Source organism: Ammospiza nelsoni, chromosome 4 (genome assembly GCF_027579445.1).
Source record: "Ammospiza nelsoni isolate bAmmNel1 chromosome 4, bAmmNel1.pri, whole genome shotgun sequence".
In the NCBI taxonomy this organism is placed as follows: domain Eukaryota; kingdom Metazoa; phylum Chordata; class Aves; order Passeriformes; family Passerellidae; genus Ammospiza; species Ammospiza nelsoni.
In genome coordinates, this window is record NC_080636.1 from 26,346,775 (window position 1) to 26,368,100 (window position 21,326).

Genomic DNA, 21,326 nt, shown 5'->3' on the forward strand with positions numbered 1-21,326 from the left:
ATTCATTTACACTGAAATTTGCAGCATGATCTGTCTTTTCTAACATGCTAAGAGTCCTCAGCAGTTCTGCAATAAGCAGTTTCAACAAGCAGTGTGCATGCTTACCTTAGGAATGCAATCTGCTGCTTCTGCTAGAGATTTCAGTCCTTTAAATCAGCCACATTTCCTTACTACATAAGCAGTATCACCATGAAAAGCTAAATATAATCAACATTTCAAAAATTATTCGCTTATTGATTGATTTCACAAAGAGCCAGCCCCTTGTGCAGTTCTCTGAATTATTCCCAAGGAAGGACATGGTTATTAGAGGAGGATTTCCTTGACCTAGTGATGGATTTTGAGATTTAGAGGGAGATGAAGGTGACAGTGGCAGTCAGTATTATCCTTCACCTGAGCAGAAGCTTACTAGCCCTATCTGCAAGCACAAGAAGTGACAAATACTGGAGTGTGCTCTGTTTTGAAACTGAAAAAAAATATTGTAAATAACTATGTATTCAGTATTGTCTGCTCACTTGTTCTCTTACATATTGCAGATGCTTTTTAGCAGTGCTAACAGGTTCTTTTACTGTAATAGATAAAATGCCATACATGGAAATTTCCTTTTATGAAAGGAATAAAATTAGAATAAATTAAAAATTTATTTTAATTCGTATACCATAGGGCTGAAGAAAAGGAAATAACATTTTAAATTACTTAAAGCTCTTAAATAATATAACATAACATATTTTGATGCTTTAAAATCCAGTGAATTGTGGATACATTTTTAGTGGAAAATACCTTGATGATGAAGTTATAAGACACTGAATTGATCTTCAGCTTCAGTATGGATTATGACTTTGCAAAATGGTATAAGTAGTTGCATTCCTCCTCCATTAGAAACGTGCAAAAGTGCATCTGTAGTGGCTAGAGAGTCAAGAAAGGCCCCATGAGGATATACCTCAAAAGAGAACATGGTATTTGCATGCCTCACCTTTCATATTTCACTGCTGAATACCATAAGAATGAGAAAAATAATGTTCTCTGAAGTCTGAGTGATTAATTTTTCAATCTGGAATCTTGTACATGGCCCATCTTTTTAAAAGAAAAATGAAAAAAGCTCTTAAGCAGCAAAAAGAGGTATATGTTGAAACTTGAATTTATACCTTTGTCACAACTGAGACATAGCTAAAGTTTTTACATTCTATGAATTACATTCTAACTTTGCTTCACAAAAAGCAGAACTCAGGAAAGCAGTCCAGCCCCTAGGACTCTAGGATTATGATACATTTGTTTCTATAATCAAGGGCAGCAGGAAAAAATGTCATTAGCAATCATAGGAACCAACTTAAATCTTGCAGCCCAGGTGACTGAGTTTATGGATTTAATCATAAAACAAAAGCTCAGCACAAGTCAGCCTCCTGATGATGGAAGCAAATTAAACACTTCTGATGTAATGACTTTCCAGCCCTGAAGACAGTCATTCCATTTTCCAGAAAAGAGAACACGCATTGAAATTTAAAGAATAAAAATAATTTAAAATAAGATAGTAATGGGCAACAAGGAAATGTATAATCTTATGCACAATGGAAGCCACATACACCAGTTTTAGTAAGATATACAACATGACAAAGAGATAAAGTGAATAATCTTCTAAATTCTGGTTTATGCTTTACTGTTGTCTTTGAAGAGCTGAAATGCATTTCTTATCCTAAGATCACAGATATGAAAGAATCTCAGAAGGTTACTGCATCCAACCAGTATTGAATCTTGATCAGATTTACCTCTGTCATTCTCCAGGGTTTTCCCTGTCTTGCTATCTGAAAGGTGTCAATGTTCAGTGCTGAGCAGCGATTCTGTGAATATGTGGTGGCACTAAATGTTTGGGACATATGCCTTGTTATGTGTCACAAAGGAATACACCTTTTTAATCTGGTATAGAACTGCCAGTTTTCTTATAAAATAATAAGTCCTGCAAAGCAAAACTAACTTATTTTTTCCTTTATTGGTTTACCCTGGAATTCTTCAAAGCTCTCAAACAGAGGAAAATGAGTCCTGCTAGGCCTGGCCGCTTTCTTGTCTGACAGTGGCCAGGACCTCACTAACCTGTGAAGAAGTTTGCAGAACAAATTCTGGATAAGCTCAACACAGTGGTGTCAATTCTGCCCTCCTTTAAAAGCCAGTTACATAGCTGTCATTGACTTCACTGACAATTATATTAGTTGACTGTCAATATTTTTTCATGGATATTTTTCCTGTCATTCTGTATTCCAGTGAAGTAACCTTGACTGATGGGAGAATGACTACACTAATGGATTATTGTTTTAGTAGGCCAACTATAATCTCTTTTTGCATCTTGCATTGTCATCATCCATAATTCTTCTCAATCCTATTAATTCTACATATAGTTTCAGATACTCATAAACAAAACACTAGATACATTAAACATATGTATTATCACATATAAATAAGCAGGTTTGAATGGCACATTGCCTTTCAGCTTACTATGTTGAAGCTCTGTAAACAGGTGAGTGTTTGGATTGGGATCACAGTTTTGACCAGCTTATATTCTGCAAATATTGTTCTGGTTATTCTAGAGCTGATGTGATTTCAACAATTAATGTCATGTTGGAAGTGCTGCAGCTGAGAAGACTCCAGGGCTTCTGACTTACTTATGCTCTTGTGTAGAATTCAGTGGCATGAAGCTCAATTGGCCCCAATGAGCTTGATGACTGGAAAACCATCAGTGCCAACAGTGTCTCCACCAGTAGGTGGTACTGTATTTTTACTTTAGGGTGATGGAGAGTGAAATAGAAGCAATTTAAGATGTGTGTTGGTGAGTTGGATTCTAATGTTCAGACGAGGCTGGAATCACAAAGCACTCTAAGTGCTCTCAGGCGCAGAGCACAGCACTGCACAGTGTGCTCAAACACTGTCTCAAACCTCTCCCCACCACCCTCCAGGTCCAGAGCCTAGTTTCTGCATGACTACTCTGCACAGACACTAGCACTTCTGAAAAGTGGCAATGTGGACACACTGTGTCTGGCCATGCCTGGCAGTTTTTTTCTGTCCTGAGATGAACCTGCAGTAAGATTATCCTTGTGTCTTCCAGGTTCAGTGGGTGTTTCTCCCCTGAGATCTCTCCTCAGCTCCCAGGCTGAAACCTGCAAGGAACAGAGGGACTGGCTTATCAGAAAACTCTCTGGGAAATACTAGATCTTCATTCAATGGTATAATTGGGATAAAGAATAATTGTAATGACCCTACAGAAGCTCCAGAATTTCTGTACAGTCAGTACTTCTGTTTCGCAGAATTTTATTTCAAGTTAAAATAACATAGGAAATCTTGGTTGCACAGAATTACGATGCTGAAACATTTACACATAAAAAGGTGATTCAACTGATATTAATTAAACAAAAATTAAAATTAAAACTGATATTAATTAAACAAAAATTAAAATTAAAATTGATCTTAGTTAAACAAAACCTGATATTAATTAAACAAAAATCATCAATATATGACATAGCCACCAATAAGAGAGGTAGGAAGTGCACTGTGATAAAAGAAGGTTTAATAAATCCAGCCTTGCATGTTATTCACTCTTTGTAGTAAAGAAGGAGTTAAGGTGGCATTATGTGGGCATTTACAAGGGAACATATATACAATTAATTTCTACACAGCAAGTACTGCAATTTAATAATTTTGCACCTCTGTCTAGAGACCGTTTTTTTTTTTCTCAGTTGAACCTAATTTCTTCACATGTATTGATCCTGCAGGTCTGCACTAAATCACCATGTAGTGGAGAAGATAGAGTTCCCATGGTCAGAGCTTCATTCACAAATCTACTTCAGTAATTTTTGTGTGGCTACATGCCAGGAAAGGTAATGAATCTGTCTGTAGCTTCTGTATTGAACAGAACTCATGTTTGGACGCTGTCATGTAGCAACAACTGCTGGCAGAGTAATGCAGAGCAGGGAAGCTGAGTAATGATAACAAGATTTAAAAATGCCACAGGCAATTTTCCTAAATAGTAATAATAGAGATAGTTCTTGCTTCATGTCTGCACCTGAATGAGCTGCATAGTGAACAGGTTTTCTAATTGTGGTGAAACTTGTCATCATCTTCAGTATTTACCATAATATAATTCAATACTGCATAAGGAACTCAAAGTTTATGCACATAAGAAAAAAAATCCTCAAGATTAAATTTATAACAAAGCCAAAGAGATACATACACAAACTATGGTAATTAAGTTGTTCATGGCTAACACAGAGGTAAAGATGGGATTTATTAAGGCCCAAAAATGGGGTTTACCATGACTGTTATAAATGTAAAATACTAAAATTGGCTAGATGGTGCTTCCCTTTTTATGGAAGATCAACAATTAAAGTCAGTGCTTGTTGGCTTTAAGGAAAGTTTCATGAAACCTTTCATATATTACATAGTTAATGAAGTTATGTAACTGCATAAGTAGCAGAATCTTAACATAAATTTTCTCTTGCATTTTCCAAACATTTAATGGGGGGCAGAATAATGCCATAACATAGAAGAACATAGCAGGGTTTCATAAGACACTTATTCCTCTTTAGGAGAAATGGAAACTGCCACAAAATTGCTTTGACTATTACTACATGCATATTTTTACTTCATACACAAAAGGTTGATCTGTATTTAGCTGCATCTGGCACAGCTCCAGGGAATTAAATGGGTCTGTGCTGATTTGCATTAGCTCATGATCCAGGCATTGCTCTAAATCAGTTATAAGTGTCATTTTGAATGGCAAAATGGCATTTTTTTTCTCTTTATGTCAGTTAACAAGATTGTATATTAATACTTTATTTTCTTTCCCATTTGGCTTTTACATGCCATTCAAAATAAAGAAAAATATATCAATGTTGATAAATTACTTTTATGTAGTTAGTTTCTTCCTGACATTTTCTCAAAGTTCTTCAAAACAAATTGAGTGTGAAAACTGCTAAGCATCATTGAAATATTTACACATGAAGTATATGCCTATTCTCTTCTGTAATAATATTATGGATTGCAAGTTTTTTGCATCTGTCCATTGACTTGGATTGTTAGTCACAATTTTTTTGTGACTTCACATTTTTTTGTCAGAAGAAAAAGGGTCTCGTAGTGCTTTTTGGAGTTTATTACAATATCAAAATATGAAGCATTTAAAGCTTTTCAGCCAAGGAACAATAAATATGTAGCATCAATTAAGTTGGAAAATATTCTTAAGATAAATAAGCACAATTTAACCCAACACTATTACATTCACCATTAAACTATTCCCATCACTACCATATCTATACATCTTTTGAATACCTCCAGGGATGGTGTGTGCACCATTTCTTTAGGTGGCTTGTTGCAATGCTTGACAACCCTTTGAGTGAAGAAAAACCTCCCCTGGCACAACCTGAAGCCATCTCTTCTTGTCCTGGTGCTTTTGACTTGGGACAAGGGACCAACCCTCTTCTAACTACAACCTCCTTTCAGGCAGTTGTAGAGCGGTGTAAGGTTTATCCTGAGCCTCCTTTTTTTCCAGGCTAAACACCTCCAGCTCCCTCAGCCACTCCTCACAGGACTTGTGCTCCAGACCCTTCACCAGCTCCATTGCCCTTCTCTGGACTTGCTCCAGCACCTCAATGTCCTTCTTGTAGTGATGGGCCCAGAACTGAACGCAGGATTCACAATGTGGCCTCATCAGTGTCAACCTCAGGGGGACAAAATTTTGCTGGCCACACTATTCCTGATAGAGGGCAGGATGCCATTGGTTTTCCCAGCCACCTGGGCACACTGCTGGTTCATGCCCAGCCAGCTGTCAACAAATGTGTCAATCAGATTAAATATTTTATTTATTAATTAAATAGACTTTGATGTCCATGGCCTGCTAAAGGACTTGGCTGATACAGAGGCCCATCTACAGAAGTGCTAGCTGTGCTGTTTCTCAGTACTCTTGCTCTGGGTGCTGCACCACAGTGAAGCTGTGAGCAGCAGGGCAGCAAGAGCTGTGCCAGAGGAAGAGGTGGTCTTTGGCAGCTCCAGCAGGGCTCTGTGGATATTAGCACTTCCCTTCTCAGCACATCTGCCAACAGAGTCACTTGCAGGATTGCAGCAAGCTCAAAAAATTGACATATTTTTGCAGAAACAGGGATATGAACAGAGTTGACAGATCTGAGAGGACACAGAACAAAAGCAGGAATTTGAAGCAGACTACAGACATGCATCTGTCCATATACATGGTTTTATCCTATGGGCATGCTTATGTTGTACAAGAATATCACAGTTTTCTCCCAAACTTTCAGATTATGCTCTGAAATTTTGATTTAAGTCTTTCAAATATAATTTAAAATTTTTGCTCTGTTTTTTTAGCAGTAACCTGCTTTAGAAATGTTAAATCAGAGAAGTCAAACTATTTATCATGCAGCCTGCACTGGACTCAGGCCACCTTCCCTAGAAGTTGTTATAGTGTAGACACAGTAAAGATAAAGTGGAATGGTAACTAAAATCACAAAAAGGAAATTCAATGTTCCTTTTCTCCTAACATACAGAGTGCTGGTTATGCTAAAAAATAAATACAGAAATAAAAAAAATGAGACTAAGACATTGAAACTGGTCTCTTGGTTTAACCACAGGACTGCAAATTCAAGGATACCTAAGCCAAGGAAAACCAAGATATTTTGCTGATAATGTCAGTGTATGTCAGCAGTATGGCCCAATGGTACAACTTTTCAAAAGCAATGATGATTAGTTTGGGTGCTGCAAAGCCTGGTTCCAGCTCTAATCTCAATCCCATGTATCACTGTGGTGCTCTGTGGAGGTGTGTTAAATTTGCAATTTTGACTCCAGTTAGAGAAATCCTTGTGCGTGCTAAAGGTCTGCAGTGTCCCAAGAAGTTCGCTGGGCAGCATGTAATGTTTTATTAAACCTTACATTTTGTAAATGTATTTCACGTAATCATGTCAAAGCCAAGGCCTTAGTTGAAATTATTCAACTAAGGTCTTGGGTGATAAAGGTAATTATTTCTTGTAACAACCTGGAGCCTGTTAAGCCACAGGGAGTCATCTTAGGGTGTGCATCACCAGGCACTGCCCTTGTTCTAGTTTGGCTGGGGGAACCCTCTGCTTGCCCGCAGATCCACGGCCAAAGCGAGCACAGGCCGCTTGTCACAGACACAAGTGGTTGCACATCAAGACTGCTCATCTCTTCTCCCAGCTGCGAAGGGGAAGAAAACTAAATCTGTAGAGACTCCAGGAGAGGCAAATGCTGCCAAGGTACTTCAGGAGAGCGCGCTTTTCTTTGGGTTCAGTGTTCAGGTGGGGTCACAGAACTCCCCAGGTCTGGGACTCGATAACGATCTAGGAAGCCCATTTGGGGTCACTCCCGGAGCCCTGCGTGCCCTTTCCCCGCAGGCCGAGGGGATGCCACCTCCGTGTCCGCCGGCGAGCGGGCGCGCCCAGGTGCGCTGAGCCGCGCCCGGGCGGGCGGAGCCCGCGGAGCCTGGCAGCTGTGGGGCCCGGAGGGGCGCTGCCCGTCCGTCCGTCCGTCCGTCCTGCCGTGCTGGTCAGCGTCTGTCCGTCCGTCCGTCCTGTCGTGCGGGTCAGCGTCTGCCCGTCCGTCCGTCTGTCCTGCCGTGCGGGTCAGTGTCTGTCCGTCCTGCCGTGCGGGTCGGTGTCTGTCCGTCCTGCCGTGCGGGTCGGTGTCTGCGCGGCCGCGGGGCCGGCCCGGTCTGTTCGGTGTGCGCATAGCTCGGGACGCGGAGGGCCGGCGGGGCTCGGACGCGGCCGTGCGCTCCTGTTCCCCCGGTGTCCGAGCCCCCGTAAGATTTCCCTCCGCCCTGGCGTCGCCCCTTTGTTTTCCGAGGAGTGGCGTGGGTCCGGGGCCGGGGAAGCTCCTGCGCTTCTGCCGCGGCTGCCTGGGGTTAAACATCTTTTGAGCTTTGTTCTGTGCTTTTTGGTGAGTCTCCACTCCAGGCGTGCCAGGGAGGAATTCCTTGCTGCTTCTCGATACACCCACGTTTGGCCCCAGGAGCTGCGCCTTGGCAAAGGTGGGCTTGGTATTTCCTGGGTGACCGAGAGAGGCGTTTCATGTTTCTGCCAGGGGTGAGCTGAGTCATGAGCTCGCTAGAAATGGTTAAATTATTGTCTAATCAAAGCAGTTAGTTTTTGAGATGACTTAGGACCAGTACCTTCAGTAGCAGGTTAAGAACCGAGTTGGCTGTCACTAACAGGCAAGTCAGCCCTGAACTGCAGAATGACAGCAAGTCATGGATGTCACAAGCAGTGTGTAGCACCGGAGTGTCTGGTCTGCCCAATTCAGATAGAGAATATTTAGGTGTTTAAAGGGAAAAAAAAAAAAAGAAAAAAATATAGCTGAATCATAAAAAAAGTTCAGAAGTTACACCAGCAACTGCCTTGGCTCAGACTGGTTTCCTGTTGCTGCCAGTCTTGAGTCAGAGCTGGGAGAGATTATTTCTGCTAGGAGGAGTTCTGCTGACACGTTTGTGTTTGTTGACATTTGGAAGTAGGAGGTGAAACTAGCTTAGCTACAGAAACTCTGTGCTGAGCAAGCCAGGCAGCCTCAGTGATTTGTCATCTTCCTCAGCCTTTCCAAGTGATCTTCAGACTGTTCACAGGGTAATAAAATAACAGTAATGCCTGGATCAGCCTCCTCTTCCCATCTCTCAGGTGGTTCTTTGGTCAGTGCAGTTGCATGCCACTTTTCATGCAAGTGGAACAAATGACTTTTTTTTTCTTTAACCATGAGAAGCTGCTCATCCCAATAAACAGAGATCATAAGCATTCAAGATTAGTCTTCTCAGTGATAAATCCAATATTTCTTTGTGAATGTGGGCAAAGATTGTTATTCAGAAAGGAGAGAAACAACCTGTGGCAGTCACTGGGTGACTTAGTACAAATGGCATGATTAAATTTTTCTGATGTCGTAAGGTATGCTAAGGAATGAAAACCTTTAGAACACATAGAAAAACATTTTGTTTCATGTGAAACAAAATAAGCCTGCCATTCATCTCCAGCTAAATGAAAGTACACCAGTCACCAAAAAGGGGGAAGAAAATTGTTATTTTCTTCACTGTAGAAACCCAATGCACTGATAGAAAGCTGCCTTACAGTTTCCTTACTGTTGCAGGAAACTGAAGGACTATACTTATCAGGAGTGTTTATCTTCATGATTTTTATTTCATTAAAGGCAAGGAATGTTACTGCTTCTCACACCATCCTGGTTTGGCATCAGTATAGGTATTGGGAGCTAAGGGATTTCATTCATCTCTCCATTGGTTTTTTTTCACAGAATAATAGAATAGTTTGGACTGGAAGGGACCTTTGAAGACTGTTGAAACCAATCACCATGCCACGAGCAGGGCATTTTTATCTTGCCCTGGTATGGGTTTATAAAGAGAAAATATATTTATCCTTAAAGGACTTTTCTGTAATTTTGTTTTGTGATTTATTCTTCACTAATTTTGTCATAACAAGTATATGCAAATTTTTCTTTTTCTAAGACTATGCTAATAGTTTAGGATTTTAAAATACTTTCAGGTGCAAATGCTAATTCCATATTTTTACACTATCCAACTGTAATTTCTAGTAATAATAAGAGTGTAGAATAGTGTCTCTCCTACATACTATACAACAGGAACTGCATGTGGATATAAGTTCTCTAAGATTTTAATCTTCAGCTGGTGAATATGAACATGCCTATCTTGTGGGAACATTTTTATTAAGTCTGACTTAGCAATACAAAACAACTCCTGTTATATGGAAACACTCTTAGCAAACAAGGAAGTGTGTTTGCACAGCCTGCAAATCAAATTATAACTTCCTGTAGTATGTTTGTTGTATAATATGGAATGAGAAAACAGGCAGCAGGTACTCACTCTAGCTCCTTAGTTGAAAAGGGTTCTGTCTCCCAGAGCTAATACCAGCATTGCCAACAGCAAATAGGATATTTTTCGGACCTTATGTATTTTAACTGTTCTTTGTTAAACTGTATTAAATTAATTATCCAAGTCTGCTTCTTGTTAATTGTTTGGTGAAGTACTTTTGATATAACATTTTTATTTCCAGAGCTTACGTGTGAACACTGAGGCGCATCCTTTTCTACCAAGTCCCCAAGTGCCATTTCTTCAGTTGGGAAAGGGGAGAAGAAAAGAAAAGAAACAAAGGGAGTGTATTACTGATGCTGTCACTCTTCAGGATGAATCGTTAATGTATTATTTTAATTACAGGGAAAACATGGGGAAAAAAACTATTTGTTGCATCCCCAGCTTCCTCTGTATCACAGTGGACTGAGCTTTTGTACTTTTGCAAACTGTTTCATATTTTAATATATCTTCACAATAAGCCTTCTTTACAAAAAAGGTTGCTCTTAAAAGTTTTCCAGGCTAGAGTGTGTAATCCACACAGGCTGCCTGATGCACTCCACTGTGACAAGCTGAGACGTCAGCCTAGACTGCCCAAGCCCTGTGGCAGCTTTGCTGCCTGACCCCTGCTTCCCCATGAAAAAAGCAACTCCTTTTGTTCTTGGAAATGCAGTACCTGCTCTTCCTTTAGAAACACATCTAGGCTGATTACAATGATGCCATTCCCACAGACTGTCATCATCATGGTGCTGATAATGCTTGGCTGGCTGAGTGTGAACCTTTGCTCTGTGCTCGGGATCACCCAGCTCTCCAGCAGGGTTGCAGGGATAGCTGGGGAGCTGTCCCTGTTGGCTGTGATCTACCTCCACCAGGGCTTTCTGAGGTTAGATTAAATTTGCTGGGAGGTGGAATGAGGCCTTCACCTGAAAATTTTGTGATCGGTTAAATAAGACTTGGCTCACACAGTATTCACTGAACAGTTTTTATAAAATGCCTTAGCTCCCATATGCAGTGACAGTTTCCTCTCTGTTTGATTTTCCTTCCTTTTTTTCCATTTGTTTTTCCAATCTTAGCTACCAATATAAAACCAGAAGCCTTGAATAGCAGCAGGCTTACTTTAACAGGCAAAGTCCAAAATCATGGATTTGGCTATATGTTTGTGTTCTCTGCACAACAAAAAGGAGCCCTTTCATCTTCAGGTTTCAGTTTAGCTTTTAAGATTTTGAGTTGAATTTTTAACTGAAGCTAATTTTTTTTTGGTTCATTCCTTGGCATTTCCCTTATTGCCTGTCTGGCCAATGAAGTGCAAAATAGGGATGTAAAATAATGTAATCACCTGTGAGCTACAGGAGTGGGTAATGACCCAGTGCAGCACTGTGTGCATTTTGTGGGTTTTGTGTGTTATTTCACAGTCAGAAATTACAGGTGCTCTGCAAAGACACAAAAAGGAGTGAGCAGAGTGGGAACAGGGCTCTTCCAGTGCTGGGCCTGTGTTGTGAATCATTTGTTCTTTTTCTGCTCCCAGGTGCTGTGCTCTCTTTTTCTCGCCCTGACTCCTGCCAGGCATGGTGCCAGATCACCAACGTGTCTGAATCACACTCTCCTCTCCTCACCTCTATGGAGGGGGCTGGCAATGAAACAAACTGGAGCAATTCCCTTCCTTCTGGAAGCAAATACCACCTCTACATTGGCTTGGCTTTGGCTATAGGCTCCAGTATCTTTATTGGTTCTAGTTTCATACTGAAGAAGAAAGGACTTTTGAAACTGGCAGACAGAGGAGTCACCCGAGCTGGTAGGTGATGGTGCCATCCTTGCTCCTGCTGGGGACACAAACACCTCTTCTAACTTCACAAAATCAAGGTTCAACTCACAGATCACATGTTTAAAATGACTTTCATGGTGACCAGAAGTCCTGTCTTGGTGAGGGATGGAGACAAGGTATTTCTGTGCGTGGTTACAGGGACTGGGATTTCAGAACTCTTAGGACTAAGGGATATGCAGTGGGTATTAAATCTAGTGAGCTGGTGCTATTTTCTCACTGAGAGAAATTAGTTACCAAAATAAAATTCTCCATTTGTCTTATCCTCCAAAATGCCCTTCTCCCTTTTCAATCTTTCTTCCCCCTCACTTGAGATTGAAAGTCTTAGGCTGGTTTAGCTTTTTGGTTTTGCTCAGCTTTTTTAAAGTGAGTGCAATGAGTTGTAGAAATGACATTTATTACAGAAGTTTCTACAGTTAGTACAACTATCCCTTAATCAAAGTCAGCAGATGAACAGCTAGAAAAAGAACAGTTGCACTAATGTCTTAATTTGCTTTGCATGGATTTAAATACATAGCATTAGCAGTTTTGCTTTTGTTTGTTGTCTTTATTGGAAAATATTATTTCAGGGAATTTGGTTATTTGAAAAAACTCTGATACTGAATATTAGATATACTTATGTTTTATGTTAAAAAAGAGTCATGCACACAGGGGCATTGTTCTTTCTAATTTCTTCAAACCTAAAATAAAAGGAGAGTCAAACTGCAGCTGACTGTGTGAATATATTGGATCTGACCTGGAAAAGCATTTTGAAACATCTCTAAAGCTCACCAAAAATCTTTTTAAACATTTTACTTTTGCTTGAAACTTCTCCTCTGTGAATATTTAGTCAAATAGCATTTTCTGAAAGCCCAAGTCACAAAGCAGTAGAGTCATTAATAAAATGTCAGTCAAAATTAAATATTCTGCTTTTTGTATCTAGGTAACATGCTCTTTTTGTACTTTGTAAGTGCAAATGTGAGGCTGTACTTTTTGTTTCTTACAGTAAGGTGATCTGTTTCCTCTAAGATAAGGTTATTTTTTTCTCTTTCAGGACAAGGTGGATATTCTTATTTGAAGGAATGGGTTTGGTGGGCTGGACTGCTATCAAGTAAGTCAGCTCTTTCCTCTCAGCCCATATGTAAATCTACAAAAAGCAGATTGTTTTAAATAGATTTATTGTCTGATTTTTCATTCCCTTCACTTAAAAGAAATGTCCTTGCAATCACATTCATGACAAGCTCTTCTCATATGCCTTCTTTCAAATACTGGAGTTGGTCTTAAGAGCTCTTTGCAGAATAACCATCTTTTCTTTAATATCTGGTAAAATGCCATGGAATTGCATCTGTCCAGCTTCTAGGAGTACTTAGGGGAAGAGTATTTTACTTCCTTCCAGCATTACTAATTGTGCAGCTAATTTTGAAATGAAAATGTGCACGTATAGTGCAGAAAAAAGATTTTGTTTGTTATTTGCTGTCAGAGTTGTCGTACAAAATATTTACAATAGCGTGCCTTTTAATATTCTCCTCCAAGCTGATCCAAATGTTCTTTCTTCTGTAGTGGGATTAGGAGAAGCTGCAAACTTTGCTGCCTATGCCTTTGCACCTGCAACTTTGGTTACCCCCTTGGGTGCCCTGAGTGTTCTCATAAGGTCAGTACCAATGGGGAGCAAGCCTTGGCAAATGAACCACTGAGGGAAAAAATACTGGCTTTGGCTGAAAGGAGAGATTTTTAATTAAAAAAATGAAAATCAATTTATGGGCAAAAATTGGTTTTTGTTGATTGCTGGAAATATATATTTCCTTATTTAGAACTGAGTTATCTGGGTAGATGGAACCAAAAGTCTTGTTGCAAAGGTCACTGAAGGCCTTCCCAGTAGCTTTTCACCTAGATCACAAAGTAATTCTTATCAGCATAAACAAGGTATACTGCTGATAGAAGGTAATTTAGCTATTCCTAGAGAACTGGAACTTTAAGAACTGTTATCCTGTTCTTTGGCTGTGACTAAACTTTAAATAAAAATACAGCATTCCTTCACAAAATATTTTCAAAAACATTTCTATTGATAGGAGCACAATTTCATATTAAGGCACAGTTAGCAAACTTTTTGATTTTGTTTGGTCATTGAAATATTTTGGAAATAAGGCAAAGAAAATCTAAGCTTTCTTCTGTATCCACAATTAAAATTTGTGGTTCTTTTGAAACATAACTGTCTTTCACAGACTTATTGTTTCCTATGTATGAAGAAAAAAATAATTTCCTAGTTCTTAAGCACATACAGTAATGTGGCCATCATAGCAGCAGAAAAGATGTGGACTGTGCATGCAAAAATTTTATAGGAAATAATCTTTTAGCAAAATGAAGTTATAGTATTTTAATTGGAAAAATCTGATTTTTAAGAACTGAGTATATTACATGAAACACTGTGTTTAAAACAATATGCACCACATATTAAAAACAAAACAAAAATAACCCAAACAAAAAACCCCAAAAAAACAACCCCCTCCCCTAGGATGCTTGGAATAATTGACCTGCTCAAACTGCAGCTGTTCTGTCATAGCAAAACCAAAACCAATGTAACTGAGTCTCTGCAGTGGGGCTGGGGTCAGCATGTTGGTAAATGCAGATCAGCTGGATGCCTGGCTGCTGCTGTGCAAAAACAGCTTGAGTTTTATTGCCTTCTTCTTTGATGGGGAGAGCAATCATTCAAATTTTCATGAGACAGAGGGGTTGTTAGAACTTCATGTCAGTGAACTCATTGCCCTTGTGTGAAAAAAAGGTCTGTATTTTGATCAGTGGGTTGAGTAGCTATTTGTGTGTTCACACACCATTAAGTCTGTGTCCGTGCCCAAGGTTGTTCTCTAGCAAGCTAATCATGCCCTGTGAGTGGTGTTTTAAGCCATGTTATTGTGCTTAGGTTAAATAACCCCATGGAGATCCTGGGGTTGATCTCTGAAGGGGGAGATGCCTTCTCTGTGTTTTGGGGGGAGCCCTAGCAAGCCAGGCAGAAAGTGTGCCTGGGTGGGAGAGCCTGGGGAGAGATGAGGAATAGTTTGCATCACTCATGTGCATTGGTTGTAATGGCAAATGAACTGCTTTGAGCCATTTTTGAAAGAAAGAAACAGCTTCTGTGGTTAATCTACAGTGAGAGTGCATACCCTGACCCAGGCAATCAGGAATGAGAAGCTCCTTAGCAATTTGGACCCTTTTACAACCTGGAAGGAAGAATTGAGGGTTGCTAAACTCCCTAAAACCTGACTTTGCCTTCTTGGTCATGACCAACTTTCTTGGAAAAACTCCTCACAATTTGATTGTTTCAGACTGGTTTACCATATATCCAAATTCAAGAGAGGTTTTCTGATATGCTACACAGAGAGATTTTGAATGTCTTCTGTGCGTGGTGGAGCTGAACATTTTATTTCTGTTTTGCTGTACAGTGCTATATTGTCATCCTATTTTTTAAATGAGAAGCTGAATATTCATGGAAAGCTGGGCTGTGTACTGAGCATTTTGGGGTCAACAGTCATGGTTATTCATGCCCCAGAGGAGGAGGAGGTCACCTCACTAGATGAGATGGAAAGAAAGCTGCAAGATCCAGGTCTGTATGCAATTGCAGTGAAGATATGCTGCAGTTCACAGGGAAGTGTCTGGGACACCGAACAACTCTGAGCATGTTTGTGAGCATAGTCTGATGTTGTGTGCATTACTCTTCCCTTTCCTCTGTTTTACAGTGTTTGTTACATTTGCTCTTCTGCTGACAGTCATTGCCCTTGTCCTGATCATTGTTGTGGCTCCAAAGAGAGGTCAGACAAACATACTGATCTACATTTTAATTTGCTCTCTCATCGGTGCCTTCTCCGTCTCGTCTGTGAAGGGCCTGGGCATTGCCATCAAGCAGATGCTGCAGAGGAAGCCAGTCTATCGCCATCCCCTGGTTTACATTCTGGTGGGCATCCTGGTGCTCTCAGTCAGCACTCAGATCAGCTACCTCAACAAAGCGCTGGACGTGTTCAACACATCCCTTGTGACGCCCATTTACTACGTGTGCTTCACTACCACAGTGGTGACGTGCTCCATCATCTTGTTCAAGGAGTGGAGCAGTATGGAACTGGGTGACATCATTGGAACCCTGAGTGGATTCTGCAGCATCATCATTGGCATCTTCCTACTGCATGCTTTCAAGAACACTAACATCACCTGGAGTCAGCTGATGTCCACTGTTGCCAAAGATTCGTCACAGCCACACCGTGACTCTGAAACCAGTCACACTTTGCTGGAGAGCATGGAAAACCCAGCTTTGGCATATGAGGAGGACAACATTTTATTCAGTCAGTGAAACCCTCAAGCAGTGTTCATCGTCAAAGTATCACGAATTGCAAACTCAGCCCACCCATGTCTACTAGAAAGCTCTACTTTTCTGCAGTCCTCTGGAAATTAGTCTGTGAGACCAGTTAAGTGTGGACCACTCCTCTATTGTCAGCTGTTGGCAGTAATGAGTGAAAACGGTCAGTAATTAGCACAACAGACAGAAACCTGGTGGTGATTATATGTTAGACAATTAAAAACATGGTCCTTTTTTTATGCAGCCTCTCTTCCTGGGAAATTTCAGCAAAAAAGAATGGTCTTTGTAAGCCATGTTTAAAAATAAAATTTTCTTTGGATGATAAAAGAGAATCCTTGCTGAAGTGGCAGGTACTCTGCTATTATCTTGCGATGGCCTTAATATTTCTGGCTTTCTTTATATTTTTGTAATTTACTGCCAAGTGAGCTTGTAGATATTCTACATGAAGGATATTCATTGAAGACATAACATGAAGAAAACAGTGTTTAACCATATTAGTTTTTCATTTAAAATTTTGTGCAACATTTTTTTCACTTTTGATGACCTTCCAATGAACATTGATTAGATGTCACAAAAATTTTCACAAATGCAATTCTTGATATATCTCAGCTTTTCTACCCAAGGAATCCTGAATGGATTGTGAATTCCTGAATGTGCCTGTACTTTTTTATTTCAAAACTAAGACCAAATTTAAGAAAAAAATGCATTTGCCTGCAAACAGCTGCTACTGGCTTAAAAAGTTACATGAGGTTATAGAATTAAGTATTCAAATCCAGGAGAAAAACAGAACCTGCAATTAAAAATTTCTCCTTTGTTTCATATAGTTTTGAGGATTACAAAGTGGCTTTACTTATTTCCATAATTCTTCCTTATACAGCCATCTATAACCCATATATACAACCATCAGAACCCATATAAGCTTTTCAAATTTTTTTCCTTATTTTCTGGGAAGGTATTGTTCTTTATTAATAATAAAGCAGTCCTGTTAATTTTTATTCTTCGTGAAAAATTCATTTTACAATCTATGCGCTACTTCTAAAAATACTAGGTAGGGGGATGAGCTGTAGGCAAGGGGTGAGAAATGTCAGAATGTCTTTTTTTTGAGTTTGGACTTCTCTAAAAAAGAGTATTTGCCCCTATTAGATGTTTTACAATATGTTAACCTACCAGAGGCCTTGAAGATTGGTAACTGTACTGTAGTTCCTCAGTTGTGGTCACGGATCTTCTTGTCACAAAAAAACTCGCACAGTCCATGGTTTGCTCATTACAATCTTCTTTGTTTTCCACTTTGTAAGTAAGTAACTTCAGCCATCAGACATGTGGTTGGTGACAAGCTCATCAGAAAGCAGCATTTCCAATCTTTGGATTTCTAAGTGTGAGTCCAGAAAGTTTGCCAGAGGATGCCGTGACTTCAGCAGTTAAAAACTGGTTTTAATCAGCTGAAATTTATATGCCAAGCGGAACTTCCTCATGAAGCAGGCTATATGTTTTCTAATGTTCAAAAGGTTTAGCAGAAGAAAACAGTTTGGATGGATAGAAAATTGTTCTGCCAAAGAAAGCTCATCCTTTACAAAAGGGTTGCTGCTTATATTTCATATATTTGTGTGGCATCACTGTTACCCAGCAAAAATGTACTTGCCTTCAAATTATAATGACATTGTATACATTATCAATTTGGAGTATTTTTCAGCTTGAGTGATGAAATTGATAGCAATTCTTTGCTGTTAAAAAAGCGTCAGACAAGAAAACCTACTAACAGGGTTTCATTACTTCTTAGTTAATGTAGAGAGTAATTTGGTTTCATTGACCAGATCCAAGCTTCAAAATCTTAATAGTTAAAACAAGTAATACAAACATTAAAAATACTAAAGATGGAGGGGGTTTTATAGTTTGTTCTTTAACAAAAACTTGAATTGCTTTTCACTGTGAATTACACAGTTCAAAGAATAACTGAAGAAAATATTGACTATAAAAAAAGAAATGCTTTTTGCATAGTTCATGGCCCCTTTATTTGCTTATAGAGTCAAAGTGATGTGACCAAATGAGTTATTTGTAAGAAATAGCAACCAGTCCAGTTCTTGAATGGTCGTGTGTTGGCATTTTTTAAAGATATATCATAATACTTTCTTTGAGATGGTTGTGGACTCCTTATATACCAACTGCTGGCAATAATGAGCTAATACCAAGCAAAATTCCTGTATTTTCTACTGGATCTGTGTATCTGCTATTACACATAAATAGCAACTAATAATAAAAGAATGTTATTTTCTAACAATGCCAAAAACCCAAAGTTAATGGTTATTTTCATGGTGTACAACAAGTCCATCATGTTAGAAATAAATTAGTGATTTTTTTTGTATAAAAACATTTGTTGTAAGAGAGGCTATTTTTTAAATGTTTATATTTAGTTACTACTTTGGAATAACTTTGATTTTTTAATTGAAATTATGCTAATATTTCTCTTGTAATAAATTATTCATGGTTATGTACTAAATCAGCTGTGTTTTTTAAACAAGGGATTAAAAAAAGAGTGTCATTCATATTTCTAAACTGGAGAATAAAACCCAAAGCATGCGTGTCTCACAGCCAGTGTCAGTGGAGAGTGTTTCAGTGAATTGTCAGGTTTCCCAGGCAGTGAAATGAAGAACACTATTTAAAGTAATTAGATGTGTTTTGGTATGTAGGGCGAAGGGTTAAGAAGGAGAACAAAGCAATCCTCAGAGGCAATACATTGCTAACCAAATTAAATGTTGATACTAAACAAATCTTGGCAGCCACTCATTATTACCATATCTCAGGACAAATTAATGGGCAATTAAGTTCCTTACATAGCTGCACCAGCTAAATTTAGGTAGGTCAAGAAGACTTGGATAGGTTAAAAACACCTGTACAATTTTGGGAGGAAATACATCAGTTATTAGTTTCTATCGAGATTTGTTCTACCATCTTCATTTTGCAGCCACACTTGAAAGAACCATGCTATAAACAAAATCTTTGTCCCAAAGGGTGCATATTCAAAAATTCAAACTCATCTCATCAGGCTGCATCCTGGAGCTATACAGGGAACTGCATACTCCTAGAAAATGTTCTCTTATTCTTTAAATTCTAGCAAAATAAAACTATCATCATCTTATTGCAAAAGCTCCCACACCTTCTTGGTGATTTCTTATGGACAGCTCCTCACAACACAGCCAACAAACTCCATCTGTCTCCTCACCACCAGCTACCCCACCCTTTTGTAGCACTCATCTCCTTATTGGACACAGCTGTGGCCTGTTAAGGGCAGGCCTGTTCCTAATCTTTGGTGATTGGTACAGCTGCAGCTCATCAGGTGTGAGATTACCTTCTGCACTATTCTCTTACATTCTATCCCCCCACATAAAACTGGCTAGGAAAGTGTGCTAGGAAATATCCTTCTAGCAGGACAGGTTTTCTGTAGCTGACTCCTTTTGGGTAGGCTTTAAAATGATGCCGTGGTTCAGAACGTGGGTGGGAGGCTGAGCAGGAGCCAGACTGGTGGTGCATGAGGGAGGAGGGATGGTGATGTGCTTTGGTGGGACTGCAGGGCCTCCCATTGTGAAATCTGCTGGGGGGAGAGGGGGAGGAGGCAGGAATTGGTCTGAACCAAATGTCACCAGCCCTGCACACACTAGTTATTGGTCTGCATTGTTTCACAGGAGTACTTTTGACAAGTGAATTAATTTCACTTTCTGAAAATAAATTCCATCTTGTCAATAATGCATCTTTTTATAGAAAAGAGATGTATCCTAAGTGGCTGGCTCACAAAAGCTTGGAGTTCTGCCTCTTTTCCTCCCATCCATAATACAGACTTGTTCCAAGTTTTCTGATGTTTGATCAGCAAATAGTAGCTAAATTTTTACAAATGCTGAACACTCCTACAGCCTTTGATGGAAGTTTCCCTGTATGGATGTGCCTCCTTTACTACTCTTTCCAGATCTCATTTTCATCATATGGAAGTTCAAAAAGAAATCAGCAAACAGACACCTCTTTATGGTTAGTGATAAGATGTCACTCAATATTCATCTGGTTTTTTGCCTGTTAGAATATGGTTGGAATTTGACCTAAGCTCACAGTCACCATGAGGTCTAAGGTGGCCTACTCAGTCTTTATGTAAGGGTGTAGCTGTTCTGGTAAATAAATGCACTGTAGATACTTGACCTTTGTACTGCAGATCATTTCTTGCTGCCAATTAAGCACCAGTTTCACTGACTCTGAAGCAAGTTCTCATGCTTTTTCATTTATTTACTATCAGCTTGATGATAGCAGCTGTTAAATTTATTCTGTGTCAGAATGTTAATAACAGCTTCTTCAAATTTTTCCCCAAGCACCCTACAGAAAGATTATATTGGGGAGTGGAAGCCTGGTAGGCAAGCATTATTGGCTCCAGTTATTAGGCCAGCATGTTTCTGGATGGGTGGAAACATGAATATGGGTCCCATATTCACCATGGGACAGATCAGTGAGACAGGCAGGAGCAAGATGCTTTGAGCACATAAATCTAATGGAGCTGGTTTTCACTGCAGGGTGCTGTAACGTATTACACATTAACTTGCAGTAATATGGCAAAACCAGTTTTACAAGAGCTGCTTAAAAAGATGTCTCATATGTTATTCAAAGTCCCCATGTACTTTATATTGTGGAGAGAGCTTGAATTCCACATTGGTAGTACATCATCTGCTGAAAAGCTTTGTACTTCTGTGGCCTGGACATAAACTGTGGTGAGCTCCATGTGTGTACTGTGTTGTTGTCTCAGTCTTGGCTGAGAGGGAGCAGAGCCAGGACAGCTGAGCTGAAGTGGCCGAGGGGATATTTTGTACCATAGAATGTCGTGATCAATGTACAGCCTGGGGGGGAGAGGGAGGGAAGTTGGCTGGGGGCTGCTGGTTACTGCCTGTGGATGGGCTGAGCATCAGTCAGCAGGGAGTGAGCACTGGTACTGGGCATCACTGGCTTCTCTTGGGTTCTAGTCCTCTCTCTTTCTGCCTTTAATCACTATTGCTATTGTTACATCTTACTTTGCTTCAGCTGATAACCTGTTCCTATCTCACCCACAAGTTTTACCTTCTGACAGTCTGTCCCACCAGGGCAGAGGCAGTGAGCAAGCTCTGCACGGCACTGTTACCAGCTGGGGTCAAACCACAACAGTTACAGGCCTGCATTCAGTCATAGCTCTCATAAATAAATTATGAACGTAAACAGTGACATAAATTCTTCTGGGAAATTACATGAAATAATGAGAATATCATGGTTTACTTGATGCAGAAATACCTTAGAAGTGTGTTTGAAGGTACTCCCAAATGTTCAAG

The 21,326-nt window shown here is 39.7% G+C and overlaps 1 protein-coding gene across 1 annotated transcript; it reads left to right on the forward strand.

Moving 5' to 3' along the window:
- Nucleotides 1-6,689: 6,689 nt before the first annotated feature.
- Nucleotides 6,690-18,716, forward strand: NIPAL1 (NIPA like domain containing 1). The gene is made up of 7 exons (XM_059471191.1): nucleotides 6,690-6,799; nucleotides 7,392-7,618; nucleotides 11,385-11,651; nucleotides 12,712-12,768; nucleotides 13,218-13,308; nucleotides 15,095-15,255; nucleotides 15,389-18,716. The coding sequence occupies exons 1-7, from the start codon at nucleotides 6,690-6,692 to the stop codon at nucleotides 15,991-15,993; spliced, it is 1,518 nt and encodes a 505-aa protein (XP_059327174.1). The 3' UTR covers nucleotides 15,994-18,716.
- The last annotated feature ends 2,610 nt before the right edge of the window (nucleotides 18,717-21,326 follow it).

Bases quoted from the DNA above. Each gene is read 5' to 3' on its own strand.
- NIPAL1 (XM_059471191.1), top strand. From the start codon at position 6,690: ATGGCCCAATGGTACAACTTTTCAAAAGCAATGATGATTAGTTTGGGT. The intron at 6,800-7,391 runs GTGTGTTAAATT...CTTTCCCCGCAG, and splicing joins CACTGTGGTGCTCTGTGGAG to GCCGAGGGGATGCCACCTCC. The intron at 12,769-13,217 runs GTAAGTCAGCTC...TTTCTTCTGTAG, and splicing joins GTGGGCTGGACTGCTATCAA to TGGGATTAGGAGAAGCTGCA.